The following is a 17,773-nucleotide window of genomic DNA, read 5'->3' as shown; positions in this document are numbered from 1 at the left end:
AAACCCCAGCGCCACCACCCCCCCCCCACTTTAACTAAAATATTGTATCAGATCCGTTTTTATTATCGCTGTGAAAAAAGATTACTCAAGAGGCTCTTCTCATTAAAGTAGTTCCTTGTTTAAAAGTTCTCTAAATAAATGTTTAAATGATTGTTTCAGGCTGAACAAAAGAGACTGTAGCATAGTTTCGCAACTATATCCGTATGTCTGTGTATGTGTCTTTGTGGATGTGTGTCCGTGGGTCTGTGCACACGTAATGAATACCGTTACAGCTAGATTGATGAAATTTAATACATAAGTATTATATCAAATTTTTTTTCTGTTTTAACTTTTCATCGATTTCCGTTAACCGGAAGTGGAATTTATTCTATTTTTGGTTTTTCAAAAGCCTGTACTGTTTCAGACAGATAAACGAAAATTTGCAAATAGATAAAGATTTAATTCTGTGCGTTCTGTCAAGTTTTGAGTAATTTCCGTTGACCGGAAGTTGTAATTTACGCTAGTTACGGTTTACCAAAAAATGCATATTGATTTATCGCATTATTATACACATATTGTTTGCCGTTCACTTTTTAAGCAATTATTTTTCTACGAGATCTAATCAATTTTAAAAAGTTTAAGTTATTTAGAAATTGATTATAAATCATACCTTTATCCCAACTTGCTTCTCCCGTAGATTTATATAAAAATTGTCGAGAAAGATTAGGGGAGATCACTCCCGCTTTGTTTTAATTAATTTTCGTCATTTGTGTATACTCGATCAGTTCATCTGATAACTTTAGGGAACAAACTGTGTTTGAAATTGAAGATCGATAAAAAAATGTAGAATATTTTTTATAAAATAAAATCAGAGGGTTCCATGACAAATAATCTCAGACAAAATATACCAGACAAAATATCTTACGAGCGAATTATCTCAAGGACAGATAATCTCAAGGACAAATGATCTCACGGACAAAAGATACCAGGACAAAATATATCACAGTAAATTATATATATATATATATATATATATATATATATATATATATATATATATATATATATATATATATATAGGATTATTTTTAGTCCTGTTTACATTTTTAAATTAAATGTCGTATTATGGATTTTTTTTACACATAATTATTTTAAAATATACTGCTTGAATCACTTAAACTTAATAAACAAACTATCAAAAGACTGAGTAAACTTACTTTTAAAAAAGTATTAGACATAAAAATGCAAAGACAAATAAAATGATGATTATATCAAAATAACCACGTTGATGTCAAAACACTAGAAGTTGTTTTCAAAAAGGAAGTTTGGGTAATTTGTCCTGTCACCAATTAGAGCCTTTATGGATGATGCGCGTTAATCCTTTTAACTCTAGACTTCACCACCCACTCCCCATTTTATGCACCACCCCCAAATATATGCTCGAGGTTTCAAACCCTCCAACTCCCGGAAACATTCCACCGAAAAAGGAAATTATTTAAAAAAAAAACACTTTGAGAACCACTAAGTTAGTTGAATGTGTATTTTGAATGTACTAAAAAGGCAGGCCTAGCAAGAATCAGGATGTGTAAATAACACAATGAAGACTAAGCAAAAGTTGAACACATCAAGTTAGCTGTATAATGAAATAAGATGTCATGGCGAACTGCACGCAGTGTTAAGACACTATTGATGTCCAGTCAAGCTTAACCTCGAGAAGACTGTGTTGTTTGCAGGTAAAGTAGATATAGCTTAGAGATACGTTTTGTATTAATGCATTAACACATCTCTTTAAAATATATAATTCGATAATATAATATTTATATTTCCTTATAAACTATTAGCGTGTAGCACGAAGGTGTCGCTTGGTTTATTTACGGTAAACATAACACAAGGAAGTTAATTGTAGCTTATAATCCTCGGTTTAAATTTAATTTTTTTAAGAAAACAAAATCAGATGGTAAAACATATTCACGAATGCATGCTTTAAACATTTAAAGGACAACATATATACGTTTTTAAAAAAAACTAATGCATTAAAATTCATTAAAATTAGTTTTCTGTATTGTTAAACTAGAAGTAAAATATATAATTAAAAAACGAAATGCGCATTATCAATGTGTAGTGTATTTGATTTAGGTTCATAGTTAAAATCTTAGATTTTCATCATACTGCAAGCAGGATTTTTACAAATGGAATATGGCTTAAGAGTGGTACGTGGACCAGACTGGTCGTATGGAGATCAAGATGGCGGAGAGGGATGTGTTGGCACAGTCATTGAGTCAGAGGAGTTAGATGATGACGCCCATGAGGATCACGTAGCCGTTTTATGGGACAATGGCTTTAGTGAAATATACAGAGCTGGCCACGAAAACGCCTCTGATCTTTTGGTTTACGACAATGCCCAGTGTGGTGAGATACACTTTTGTTTATTGCATGCAGATATAGGCTATTTCTACAAATACATTAGGTGGTACTTATGCGGGGACGGAGACGCTTGTATATATATATATATATATATATATATATATATATATATATATATATATATATATATATATATATATATATATATATATATATATATATATATATATATATATATATATATATATATATATATATATATATATATATATATATAAATAAAGTCGATTGCGGTTTGACACCGTTCATCCGATCGCGGTCAAACTTTGTGTAGTTGATATGAACACTCCAGGGTAGGTTTCTGGAAACAAATCTCTTTTAATTTCACAAAGGCGGCGGTCCGGGAAGGTGCGATTCTTCTCGATACACTGTATATTAAAAAACTGAATGTTGGATGCGGTTCGACACCGTTTATCCGAGTGCCATACAACTTTGAGCAGTCGATGAGAATACTCCCGAGAATGTTTCTGGTGGGGTGGAGGGGGGGGGGGGGGGTAGGAATTTAATTTCGCACAAGCGGCCCCAGGCAGGATATGATTAGTCTTTCCCGTGAGCACTATGACGCTTACATTCGTTTTAAACAGTGAGACTATGGGTAACATGGGGCGTTATAGTCATTTACTAAATTGAAAAAAAGGCGTTCGCCGGCGCCCTGGTAGGGTGCAATTTGGCGCCCCGGACTATCCAGTGAGTGCTATGGTGCTATTCGTTTTAAATATTAGAAAACATATATATGATCCAACCGCAGGCATTATTTACATTTAAAAAACTCAGTTTTAGAAAATAAGATCACGCTTCTAAGAATATATACGTTTGGTAACGTATTGCTGAAACCTTTATTATGTGTTTCGTTAGACTTCCATTTAACCCCGAAGCAACGCGCGGGGGCGGGCACGGTAGTTTTAAATAAGGAAAAAGTCTGGGGTAGAAAGCTGTTACTATTGTGTAGCACAAAGGAATATCTGCTAAATGCTTACGTTAAAGAAATTGTTTTTAAAATATGCGAGTTAATGTCAGCCACTAGTGAAATGTATGGATATAGATGACACGCGTTATTGTTACTGTGTACATGGGTACGTGTTTTACGATTAGGTTCAGAAATGTGGTATTAGATCATGCCGAGTTCAGGGCCACCGTAAGGTAGCTAAAGCAGCTTTGAATGAGTCATTTCTAAATTTATCTAATTACGCTAAGAATTGTTAATACTAATTATTTCTAGTACTGTTTGATGTGTCATCCTTACAGCATTTTTTTATTCTGACTAACAAGCGTTCCACCAACACAACCATGTTTTACAAATAACCATTATTTTTTTTGTTAGGCACTTGCTTTCCTAATATCATGTGTGACGTATGTGAAACACAAATGAAAGGGATCCGGTGGAAATGTAACGTTTGTACAGATTATGATCTCTGTACAATATGCTACAATAATTCATAAGATTTGATTGTACACAAACGGAGGGGTGAGTACTATAACTTTCTTGGCTCTCTTACTCTCATCTTTAGCCCAAGTCAAAGCGCTAAACACTACTGCAACACGACAGTTCAATTTTATTCCATTACCATAGTTGCAATAACGTCGTTTCACAACAAAACGAAACTATATAGCTCAAGGTATATACAAAACATGCCTTACTCCATAAGATGGTAACTATTTCTCCGGAAAAAAGTTTAGTAACATGTGTCGTCGACTGTCCATATCATAATTATATTACCTAGAACATTAATTGATCTGGGGGAAAATCGTTCCCACTCAATCACCTCGTACAGTCTAAAAACCTCAATGTTCAGTGACTAAACCCAACTGCAAAGCCAAGTCTACCTACTGAACATCATTAAATTCTAAGCACAAGTGAGTTTACGACTAGTGTAAACATGCTACGAAGACTACTGATTCCATCTATTTCTCTATTAAACTTTCTTCCTCACAATATTTTCAGTTTGCCTCTAGCGCTCAATAGATATATTAGCATACAACTCTTCCTCTGTCTTCCAATAAACATCACTCCTCTTAAACATATTGAGTGGTTAGGGTCGGCTTTATTAAAAAAAACACTGTCGTCACATTCCTGGAAGAGAGGATTGGGTGGGGGAGGAAATAAATATATAAATATATACATCACATAAGACAGAAATAGGAATTATGTACAATGGTGTTTGATGTGCATTGATGGTTACATATTGTTTTAGAAAGTTACTTCACATTTATCAATAGAGTGTGAGTACGCTATTAATTTGGAAGTTTTGAAATTGTTCCAAATTACAGAAATAATGTAGAACGTTTGCGATTATTTATCATTAGATAATACATATTACATATTGTTAATTTAAAAACAAAGAAGAAAAGATGTATACACACACACACACACACACACACATATATATATATATATATATATATATATATATATATATATATATATATATATATATATATATATATATATATATATATATATATATATATATATATATATATATATATATATATATATATATATATATATATATATATATATATATATATATATATATACATATATATATATATATACATATATATATATATATATATATACATATATATATACATATATATATACATATATATATATATATATATATATATATATATATATATATATATATATATATATATATATATATATATATATATATATATATGTATATATATTTATATATATATATATATGTATATATAAGTTATATAAGGCGGCTGGTTGTTGTGTCAGTCCTTCCTTCTTCATTCCGTCATCGCTATAGAATCTAGAAAAATAAAAGTAAACACCACTTTATTATTGCTTCTCTTTTACCGCATCCCCGCATACCGGGGAAAAGCAGGTTTATAAAAAAATACATACAGAAAATATTAAAACATTTTTACATTATCATTTCTTGTTTGGCACATCATATTCTTACTGCTTATATCATTTACTAGGAAAAAAATATTTTACGTTTGTTTTATATATATATATATATATATATATATATATATATATATATATATATATATATATATATATATTCTGTGTAAGCAGAATAAACGTCGGACAGCGTGAAGGAAGTACAAAGAAAATGGCATATGGAATTTTTCCAGGAGCGCTTGTACGTCGTGGTGCCCACTGGAAATGTGGTGATGCAGACGGTAATTTAAGCATATTGTTTGTTATTATTACGTTAGTAAACTTTCTCGTCAAGCTATTATTTAATTGAAGTGGTTTAAAAATAATTACTATTGAAATACAATCGGAAGGCACTGAAACCCATTTGCCTGCTCCCCATTCGATGCACAAGTAGTCCCATCGGTTTCCACACAACCCATATTTTGAATGTAAACCATTTTTGTTCTTTGACGTGACGATATTGGTTGTATTACAAGTATGTAATTAAGAAAGACGTCCTAAAATACCTATGGTATTCCGTCTTATTTAAACATGATACAAAGAGATATATACAATACATAACTGTAAGCTCTTGTTACTCTCATGGTTAAACATGACGGACATTGCCTAAAGACTTGAGCCGATTATCAAAATAAAACTTCCGGGTAATTAAGCGCGTGTGTAACCGCTTAAACACGTCTTTTGCATAAGAAGTTTTTGTTAATTTCAACGACGTATGTAGATTTCAATATATTTTTCAACCGCGATGTAGGTGGTGATGGATCTTCAGGAGTTGTGAGCGAAATCAAAGACAGCGCCGAAGGCACCTTCCGTAGTGTGGCAACTGTAATGTGGTCATCAGGCTTGATCCTTGACCACGATGTTGGTAATAAGGGAGTGGTGGAGCTGAAATGTATCAACTTTGCGGAGGGTGGCCTGTTCTACGAACACCATTTGCCAGTTCTAGGTAAAAAGGACTAAACCATATTTATTAACTAAACACTCAAATCAGCCTCACTAAACAAGGGGGATTATGTGTCGCTTGTTGTTTTTTTAGGTTGTTGTATATTTTTTAGTTTTTCCACCATAATGCATTCGTTTCCTTTCAATGTTGATCGCTTTTCTTTTTAGAAGCTACGTTTGTCATTTCCCCCATAGTGTGGTGTTGTGATGTTTAATTTTAGAATGCTCTTTATTTTCAAACCTAATATATATTTGTAATGATGATAATGTAACTCTATCCTTATTATACCCAGGTGTTAAGTTTTGTATGAATGTCATGTAGTCATATTCCTCATTTAATTTGCGTTTTTATTAAGGTTTAATGGCCTATTATGTTTTTGAAAAAAAATATTCTCTAATCAGCATATTTCATATAGCATCTCTTGACATAATTCCGGATTTAAATTAAAGTTTGGGTGTTATTTTTGTTGTTCTTTATGCCACAACGAATATAGTTAGCATTGAATTAGGTTAAACTTACACAATTTAGAAATAATTAAATTTAAAGTTTAGAGACACACACACACACACACACACACACACACACACATATATATATATATATATATATATATATATATATATATATATATATATATATATATATATATATATATATATATATATATATATATATATATATATATATATATATATATATATATATATATATATACACACATTAGGAACATGGTTAAAATAATCACCTAATGAAAAAAAAAATATTAATTAAAAACATTTAGTGACTCACTATTATTAATTTAAAGAAAATATTTTAATTTCTACATTTTTTTTGCTTACTTTTATAAAAGCTTGTTATTAAAAATGTGTTGACTAATATTTTTGTCAAGATTATAGTAATAATCAATGTAAATTATCATTTTCTAATAATGTTTTTTTATTTAAAGCAATTTTCCTTAACCTTATAAACATTGATCTCATATAATTTCATTAAAAAATCTAAAATCCCGACGCGTTTAATTATAAAGTGTTACATTTTGAAAATAATACATAGTCCCTATTTGTATTACTTTCTATGTTTATTTTATAAACAGAACATGAAGAAATATCTTCTAACTCTTCAGAGGAGGACGAGAACGACAGCGATGGGTTAGCTGAGGATTTTACAAATTTTCACGTAGAAGTTGACGAAAGCGACGAAGAGAGTTCGGTAGTATTATATATTTGCCTAATGACTTTCAAACAAAAAAGTAATCTTGTTTACAAAATCGGGAAATTGCGACTTACACTTATTCTTTACCATACACATGAACACCATTCCCCAAGAACACACCACACACATACAAAACACAACAAAAAGACTACATCAAACCCACAACACTTTTTTCACCTCGTTAAAGCATACCACCTTGCGCGGTTTAACAAAATGAACGAAAACCTGAAGCAAATCCCAAACAACCTGAACCACCCCACAAACCACACTATGCCCTACAATATACAATAAAACCAACATAATTCTACAGCCCACACCCAACCCCTTTATCACAAGATCAACACCCAATAATTTACCCCACACCATTCCCAATAAACAAGAGTATACTGCACCACGAAGATCCACCTCAAAACACACGCGCCACACCACAAACCACACCACTCTAAACGCAGCTCTCTCGATATTTCAAACAGCACTCTAAACCAAATCCAACACCGCCCCACCCACACTCTATTCTCCCAGCCACCCCTCACCATTCCACAAATCGCTAGCAACTCGACACCAGTTTACCCCAAGATTCACACACAATCATTTATCTTGCACCATACAGAATACTTATCACGTCCCCACCCTGCACCAGCACACAATCACCACACACATGGAGTTGACTAAACACCACACTACTCCAACCCACGACCAGTAGTGGACTGGGCAGTCGAGACACCGGGAAATCAAGTTAGACCTCCGGGAAAATATACCTTTGAGCCAAAAAGTTCAGGGCTATAATAGGACTATTACTGCTTTTAGTTTTTTTTTTAAATTCTTATGTAATTGAACAGTATTGTACCAATTTATCTTATCCCACTCATAACTTTAAAAGAATCCTACTTTAATTAATCTTTCTTATAAAAATCTTACTGAAATTACAGGCTCTATTCACGGCGACATAAAAAACGATTCAATAATATTTAGTAAACAATGCAGCTCTGTTGGGTTACTTTTAATCATGTCGAATTGTAAAAGTACTTACCTAAACTAAATCTAATCTTAGTATCAAACCCTAATTAGCTGACATTGCCTCTACCAAACCAATACATTTATTTTCAAATAATTCAACAACCAGATTGTATATTTTATTTGAATATTTATTTAAAGAGTGATGACACAGAACCTGATTATAACACAGATAATGAGACTGCGCCAAACGCCAACGTAACCGATTTGCCACAAACAGAAGGTCCAAATCAAGACTTAAATAACCCACCGTTTGATGGGGCGTCGGCTTGTACTGAAGGTAAAGTTAATAATATCAACGTAATTAAGCAATACATAATTATTTTAATTTAACCGAATTATCCTGATATGTAAAAGCTCTCTCTTTATCTCTCTCTCTCTCTCTCTCTGTCCGCATGTCCCTAGCCTAAGAGATCAGTATCTTCAGCAATATATGGAGAATTTAAAGATACGGACTTTTGTTGAAAATAATATTGTGGTTGTTCTAAATACATAATTATATGTTGTTTAAAGAAAAAATAAATAAAAATTAAAGCAATATTCGAATGTAGAAACGCACTGTTAATTATGCAACCTGAAAAGTGTTTATGGTTGTGACAAGAATGCATTAAACAATGACGCCACATGCCACATGTTTAAACTACGGAAAGAACACAACACTAATGGCGTCACCTTCTAATTATAGGATATAAAGAAATAAACTATTTCATTCAAATTTGAGCAATCGGTGTTCAGATAATCGCGTTTGCACTAAAAGTCATTTGGCAAGTCGTTCATTTGGGCTACAAGTCATTCGGATTAATAGCGTTCGGACATTGGGCGTTTGACAATCAGTTATTATAATTAGTAATAAAGTAATCATTAAGTTCATTGATTTTGCTAAATACTATGTAATGTTGTTAACGTTATGTGAATGGATTTTAAAATTTTCGTAATGGGAAACTCAGAGCATATTTACTGCTTGCTTGAACAATTTAATGGCAACATAATAATGTTTTGTTTATTTAAACAAATTGAGATGTGCAATTTCTGCATCAAATATGTGTTTAATTTCAGACCAAGTAAAGCCAATTCATGGCAGCTTACAAGAATTACACGAGAATATTCTTCAAAGAAATTATAAATATTTAATAAAGGAGATTGATGGAAAGTCGATAACAGCTCATCTGTTTTCGAAAAAAATTATAGATCTGGAGACGATGAGAGATGTGAATAGTAAACGTACTCAACATAAGCGAACTACTAAACTTCTAGATATTTTATTCCACTCTGGTCCAAAAAGAGCATTCCCTGAATTTATCAATAGCTTAGAAGACGATTATCCACAAGTAGCCGAGCATTTAAAAAAACAACTCGAACAAAAATAACTTATTTTCCATGCTCCGCATTTTTTTTTCTTCCTTTGAATACACAAATCATTTTACAATATCTGAATGATAATCTATAGATGAATTCATAACAACAATGGCAATATGTTTTTTACAAATATTTACAACATGAGTAGTTATCTAACGCTGAAATTATTTCATCCATTTACAATCAGCAATGTTTCAATTGGTTATTTTGTCTAATTGATGTAGGCCATTCACTACTTTCTTATATTGTATTTGTTTTCGTAAGCTAAGCTTAGCAGTTTATCTCTTGCTAGGGATATATTTATGTTCATCTTACTGAAAATTACATTAAAATTTCAAAAGTGACCATAACATGAGGAATAATTCAAAACATGTTTTACACTAATCTTACCTCTAATTTTAATGACATCACAAAGTTCCCCGATATTTTGGACAAATTTAGATTTACGATTGTCAGTGAAACTACCATGGACGACAGTTTCTAGAATTGATATTTAGTTTCTCCTACAATTAATTTTTATTAAGGCATAATATAAATATGGGCAAATTTAGACAAAAGTCTCTAGTTTGAACCCTTGGGCTGATGAGGCTCAATAGCTGGGAACAGCCACTCTTCTAGGAGAGACACATCCAAAATCAAACAGCTGCTGCCTCTTAGTTTGTTCTTGGTTGGACAAAGGCTATGGTAGCTAATTCAAATGAAAAGCAGCAGGCTAGTATCGGAATCAACGGACAACATGGTGCATAACAAATTGACAACACGAATAGTCCTACTTAATTGTGTTGGAGGTAATAAGGAGAAGAGGAGGTGTTTAATTAGTTCAATATTTATGACGTAGTTTCCAATGATATAATAGAAACAAAAGTTGTAAATACATAACTATAATGTTGTTATAACTGATTTTATTATTGACAATATATATTTTGCTGAAGTATTGCATATTAGATTGTTATTATAATTTGCATCCGTAAAATTTTTTTAACATATCTTATCTGACTGTATTATTTAATTTCCTCAAATATTACTCAATTAAATGCAAAATGTTCTACAGATCATATTCCCATTATACTTGCGATTTTTCCACAATTGCAGTTTAAATAAAAAAGACGTTAAAAGCTTGTATATGTATAGATAAATAGCTTCTTTATTTAACTTTGTATTTAATGTAATTGCTTGCAATGGTGCAGGTTCATTGGGATTATAACCCCTAAGACACCCTTCTGCCTACATCACACGTTTATAAATTTACTATAGTAGCTAAAGTTCCTGTAACGCTCTCTAACTCTAGCATTAGCGTGTCACTGAATTACTTACAGCAGACAAAAACATTTTTAAAAATTATGAGTGAATTAACCACTCTATTAGTTCCAAACAACATTTCGATGTTGTCAGTAAGACAATTCTCTATATAGTTAGTAGAACGTACGAATGTCGCAAAAAGACTCCAATACTTTACTTTCCCATAAAAATAGTTTTAGGACATCAGTCTTATTTATAGTTAAAGTTGCGATTACAATGGGACGACATGATCTGAAGGCAGAACTCGGACTTGTTACCCCACATGTAACGCATTAGGAGATATGCATTGCGATCGTAGCTTGTTGCCCTAGTAGATTTATCAGGGAGGAATCTGAAACCTGGCGGCAACTTACATGCCCAGAGTCTGGTAACACAGGTGAGGTGATTGCTCGATGTTAACGCTGCTCATTGTTTAAGAGCAATCGGTAATTACAGTCCACACTAGAGAAATAGAGAGAGAGAGAGAGAGAGAGAGAGAGAGAGAGAGAAGGAAAAGCTTTGAAAAATGTGTAGATTTGGTGTAGACCGCTATAAGGATATTTAGAATTTAAAAAGGTACATTTTCTCCATCGTGTTGCTGGGGGTTAGGAATAGCGCGTAGTAATAAAATCTAGAAACACACATTTAATAAGTAATTAAATAAAACTTAACAAATAACAGATATGTAACACAAGCGCATGGACGGCATTTGTTTAGTGCCTAAAAACATGCAGCTAAGACACCTATACTTGCCTAACGGTATTTACCTAAACACCATGTATCTAATTGGATCATGAATGAACTATTTATTTCTTCAAAAGGGATTTTACATGTGTCATTTAATCACCTGTGTAAAGCTTTGCTTGTATTTACTTTTATACCTTGTTATTCTAAAACATGTTTGTTTATATTTGACAGCTTTTTTTTTATACCAATTGACACCTGGTTTGATAATTTATGTTCTCCCAATCTTGATCACCTATATGCAGAAAGAAGTTGTTTATTGGTGTAATGTTGAATACATTTTCGCCATGGATGAATAAGTTTGAAGAGGATGTTAATCAAGTCGTAAGTTATGGGATCGGATGTAATCATTTGTACCAGGAAGTACTACGAACAACTTGGGGAATCAATTATTAAAGACTGAAAGTTGACGAATTCAAACTAACATGAGGATATTTTACATAATTTTATAACAATTTAATCGCATTTTTTGAGTTTGTTTGCTTGAACATTTTAGTACAATGTAAACATAAATGCAACACATAAATATTGGAAAGTGGAAACACAAGCACAAGCTAAAATCAAGGGAATTGTTTTTAAAAAAACACTCAAAAATATACATGAAAAACGCACTGAAAAAAAAATCCCACTTAAACTGTAGTGTGTCAGATCCGTTTTCACCATCGCTGGTAAAAAACGAGACTTTACTCCTTCAAATTTTTGTTTATTTTTAAGTAGTGGTTTGTCTGACTAGTACTTAATTAAAAAAAAACATTTAACATTATTTTATGTCGAACACAACATATTCTGTCAGATTTTCATGCTATAAATACAATATATATTTTCACAGCTTTAGACAGTCATGTTTAAGTTACAACTTTGGTAGATATAATTTTTTTGGCATATGCCGAGACCGTAGGATAGGAAACTCTCCACCTAGTTCCATCCAGTTAATAGAGGCATGTTTCGAAATATTATTTCAAACAATATTTAAGACGATTTAATGCTGCTAAAAACAAATTATTTAACTTAAAACTCTCAACAACTGTATACATACATATACTATTTTATGCCGTGTAAATGCCATACTTTTATAACCTATTGCATAAAGACCTCTTGACTTATCGTTGACTAGATGAACGCTCGTCTAAACCAACTCGTCTTTTTTTCACAATGTCCGATATAACAATTAATTCTGCTGATTACAGGCGTTTCGACATAACTCTAAGATAATCTTGACATCTGTATGGTGGACCCGCTGTTAAAGTTGTTTTATCAAGCCCGGATGTCATATTTTCCAGTGCATCTACAGCTGCCTTTTAAGGTGTATAAATCTTATTTGTAAAATCGTAAGAATGAGAGCAGAAAATAATTTCTTAATTAATCAGTTATTTTGTTTGTTACAAAAAAATATACGATTTCTTGCCAACATATTTTAAAATATTAAATATCTGTACTGGTTTTACTGTCACTTTCACTGTCACTGCCACTAACACTTTCATTTATAACATGAATATTATCTTCAATACTACCTGACAATAAAGATCTAGAACCTGGATTTAAGAGCATTTTATTATCAGCATTCACGTTGAACAAGGTATCCATTGACGTGGTAGAAACATTCTCTAAAGATGTCATACTGCTGTTCATAACGCTAAGCTGGTGCTACACATTAGGATCAGACATGTGTTGATATTATAATATATGTCGAAAACAAATGTTTATTTTATTAATATTTATGTTTCAACTGTAATAAAACAATATCATAATATAAGGAAAATCGGAATACATTTAGATGCGTTTTGAAATTTTATTTAAGCTTATGTTTGTTTAGCATGTGCATTATGCATTCAAATATGTTTATCACTTTGTGTGTGCAGTTTCTATTATGTAAGTATTCATAATGAAGATTCGTTTTTTTAAAACTCAAATGTTTTATAGCTTCCTGCTGAATCTGCATTTATTAGGCTTGAATATATCAGGTGTATTGTGAAAAGGGTGTAATTAGCTATAAACATACTTCAAATAAAATGCACATTCAAAAGTCTGATTAGTGCCCTTTGTGTTTGTATCGAGGAAATCGATTTACATATTTTCACGTCACATTATTACTTATAAAATTATCTTATGTTAAAAGATCAACAATTTAATTACCTCTTCTCTATTTAGACGGCCCAATGTGAACGCAAAGTAACTGAAATATCTGCAAACAAAAGTATGTTTAAATGTAAAAAATGGCTATATAATTTTATATTTTTATAAACATAGCTAGATACAAATGTGTACACGCTAAAATGCATATAATTATGTTTACCTTGATATGATTATAACTGATATCAGGAAAAAAGCATTGCCGATTCCTAATATGATTGCATGTTTTTTATAGACATCTAAAAAATAAAGTTTATTAAAAAACACTTAGCTTTAATGCTTAGTTGAATGTAAATAAATACTGTTTAGAAAAAAAATTCCATGTAAATATATAATGCCATCTTTATTTGCTTTTAAATTTACATTTCACTTTAAAATAAAGCTTCAATTAGAATTTTTTAAATCCAATAATTATATTAAAAAATCGCTACTTACCGCCGTGAATAATGATAATGGGACCAAAGACATCAGATACGTTTTTCTGACCAACAGCTTCTATGCAGACAAACTTAGAGTCTTTTGGTATTTCAGTATGCACATCATCAAATATCTTGTTGCTGAGGTTAGCAATAATGTGCCCTGAATTATCATAAACAATCAAAATTATAATAATGATTTTTTAATAATTGGATTATTAATGAACAAAATTCGTCTAACACGTTTTGATTTTTGACTACTTTTATGAATTCATTTGTTCTGAATGGTAAGTGAAATTCACGTAAATGGAAAAAAGAATACTAGTTACAAGGTTTTACTATAAGGATTTTATGTTAATTTTAATGTTCAAAACCACATTTTTAAAAGTGTGCTGAATACAGCAATTATACATTGTAAAATATTGTTATTGATATTTCTTGTAAAGAAATCCATGTATATTTTTTTTCAAAATAGTATAATATATAGAACCTAGAAACCACTAGAGGTATTAATTGAATACTTTTACTTATAATATTTTCATGAAAAAAAAAACATTGATAGTTGTTTTTTTATCTGGTGATATTGTAAAAAAATATATTGCCAAGATACTTACTTTCGTTGTCACAATTAGGACTTGAGGTCGAAAATACTAAAAAATATTTAGCCATAAATTGGTTTGGGCGAAGTGAACATTCTTGTCTAAACGAAAGATGCACACTATTTAAGTCCCCAGAGTCGTCATATTGGGTGATGTTCAACTTGGCTCGTGCTAGGGGTGGTAATAATCAGGAATAAACGTTTCTATACTTGGGCTAAACACTAGTTTTAGCAAAATTTACAATTAAAGGGCTAAACGGAAAAAAATGCATACGTTTCTGTTTTCAATAAAGAGTTAAGACCTGAATTATATTTCATTACATCCCCTAAACTATCCCTGTAAGCTTGAGACATTAAAAAAATTTGTATGATTCTTAAGAGACATTTTTTTATAAATATCCAATGACGACGACTTACGTAAATAAAAATGTAGCACGTCACTGAAATATATTTCATTACATCCCCTAAACTATCCCTGTAAGCTTGAGACATTAAAATATTATTTATGATTATTAACAGACTTTTTTTTATAAATATCCAATGACGACTTACGTAAATAAAAATGTAGCGCGTCACTGAAATATATTTCATTACATCCCCTAAACTATCCCTGTAAGCTTGAGACATTAAAAAAAATTATGATTATTAACAGACTTTTTTTTATAAATATCCAATGACGACGACTTACGTAAATAAAAATGTAGCCCGTCACTGAAATATATTTCATTACATCCCCTAAACTATCCCTGTAAGCTTGAGACATTAAAAAAATTATGATTATTAACAGACTTTTTTTTATAAATATCCAATGACGACTTGCGTAAATAAAAATGTAGCGCGTCACTGAAATATATTTCATTACATCCCTTAAACTATCCCTGTAAGCTTGAGACATTAAAAAAAAATTATGATTATTAACAGATTTTTTTATAAATATCCAATGACGACTTACGTAAATAAAAATGTAGCGCGTCACTAAAATATATTTCATTACATTCCCTAAACTATCCCTGTAAGCTTGAGACATTAAAAAAAATTATGATTATTAACAGACTTTTTTTTATAAATATCCAATGACAACTTACGTAAATTAAAATGTAGCACGTCACTGAAATATATTTCATTACATCCCCTAAACTATCCCTGTTAGACATTAAAAAAAATTATGATTATTAACAGACTTTTTTTTATAAATATCCAATGACGACGACTTACGTAAATAAAAATGTAGCACGTCACTGAAATAGCAGCTTATCGGAACCATCCCTGTCCAGGCACCATCCTCCATCACTGACATAAACACTTTTTTATCTTTCACTTCTTCGTAAGTCACGATTTTGCGATATTCTCCACCCTCCACGATAGCCAATGAGGTCTCTAGATTTTTATTTAGTAAGGTTTCGTAGCTTACATTATCAGGACGGTATAAAGTTAGGAAAGATGTTACTATGTTTAAAATATTCTCTGAATTATTCAGGTTTTGTAAGTGAGTATACTCGATCTCATTGCTGGAATTAGTGTTTGATATTTTAAATCGGCTTAGATATGGAACAAAGAACTCCAGGATGTCTCCATCTTTTAAAACAGCATCAACCGTATCCACAACTTGTGTAGCGAGAACTTCCTGTAAAATGAGAACCAAGGTTTGTAGAACAAGATATTGGCAGCAAATGTATGATGATGCTAGACGTTTAATGACGGACTGATACTTGACGTTACTTAGTTATATTATCTCACGTCGTAATTTTTTATACAGCTAAAATTTCAAGTTATAAGCGGTAATAGACGTAAGTTACGGAGAGGATGGGGCAAGACATTTATACACAATATATTATGTTTAAAGGCTTAGACTTCATGTTGATTCCGAGGCCCGCCAATAATAGTAATATAAAAATAGTAAGAACAGAATAGATGCATACATATTATATTACAGCATAGCTAAAGATGTTCCCCTTTGTATTTTTGGAAAACATTTTGAAGGTTTTGAGTGTGTGTGGGGATGAGGCTAAACACACTACACACTGTTAAAAGTATATACTTTTCTATATAAATTCCATTTCGTTCGATGAGATGCCTGGAAGAAACACTGAAAGACACTCATTTGTGCACCATTTAATATTCGTAAATTTATTTCTAGTTTATTTTACATTAGAGTAAATAGTTTAGAATCACCTACGAAGCAAAGATCACGAGTAGAAGCAATTCCCCCTCCACACACTTGAAACGCTATTTTTTCAACACCAAAGACAGAGTGTGAATTGACATATATTTTAACATCTCCTTCCTTGGTGAATTCAGCATATGCCTTGGACTTGTGTGGCTCTAAAATTATACACAATTGATACAAACTTAGATAAAGAACATTAAAAGCAACATATAACATATCTACATTACAATCTTTTATTTTAAATTGTTACCTTTCTTTTTGATGAATATTTCAGAATAGTTTGTTGAGGTACCGTATTCATTTGCAGCCCAAATTTTTACATTCACTTCATTTGAGTTTGTAACGTCTTCAATAAGAACATAACTCACTGTTACATTTGTTTTGTATTGCCAGTTTCCGGAGGAGACTTCTATGATATAAATTAAATAGTCGCTCTCATGTAACTCTCGCGACAAAGGCTGGAGATATGAAAGTAGTTTTACATTACTTTATGTGTAAATTAACTAGAGAGTGATACTTATTCCACGTAATAATTTTACATAATTAGCATGGAAAATTTAACGTAACTATAATAAAATAATTTAAC

General features: G+C 31.4%; 1 protein-coding gene and 1 pseudogene across 1 annotated transcript; one reads left to right on the top strand and one right to left on the bottom strand.

The window, feature by feature from the left end:
• Nucleotides 1-1,582: 1,582 nt before the first annotated feature.
• On the top strand, nt 1,583-10,911 carry LOC131957848 (E3 ubiquitin-protein ligase MIB2-like; annotated as a pseudogene).
• A 1,379-nt stretch (nt 10,912-12,290) lies between these two features.
• On the bottom strand, nt 12,291-17,630 carry LOC131957847 (uncharacterized). Its single transcript, XM_059322653.1, has 8 exons — nt 17,438-17,630; nt 17,193-17,342; nt 16,236-16,644; nt 15,037-15,192; nt 14,442-14,585; nt 14,170-14,245; nt 14,010-14,058; nt 12,291-13,520 (listed from the first exon to the last, which is right to left on the bottom strand). The coding sequence occupies exons 3-8, from the start codon at nt 16,315-16,317 to the stop codon at nt 13,299-13,301; spliced, it is 729 nt and encodes a 242-aa protein (XP_059178636.1). The 5' UTR covers nt 16,318-16,644; nt 17,193-17,342; nt 17,438-17,630; the 3' UTR covers nt 12,291-13,298.
• Between the last annotated feature and the right edge of the window lie 143 nt (nt 17,631-17,773).

This window comes from Physella acuta, unplaced genomic scaffold, assembly GCF_028476545.2.
Source record: "Physella acuta isolate Inbredline_101_S28 unplaced genomic scaffold, ASM2847654v3 ptg001272l, whole genome shotgun sequence".
NCBI classification, from domain to species: Eukaryota; Metazoa; Mollusca; class Gastropoda; family Physidae; genus Physella; species Physella acuta.
The sequence above is the reverse complement of the archived record's forward strand: the minus strand, read 5'-3'. Positions and strand labels throughout refer to the sequence as shown.

Bases quoted from the DNA above. Each gene is read 5' to 3' on its own strand.
- LOC131957847 (XM_059322653.1), bottom strand. From the start codon at position 16,317: ATGTCAGTGATGGAGGATGGTGCCTGGACAGGGATGGTTCCGATAAGC. The intron at 15,193-16,235 runs GTAAGTCGTCGT...TACCACCCCTAG, and splicing joins CGTGCTACATTTTTATTTAC to CACGAGCCAAGTTGAACATC. The intron at 14,059-14,169 runs GTAAACATAATT...TTTTGTTTGCAG, and splicing joins TCAGTTATAATCATATCAAG to ATATTTCAGTTACTTTGCGT.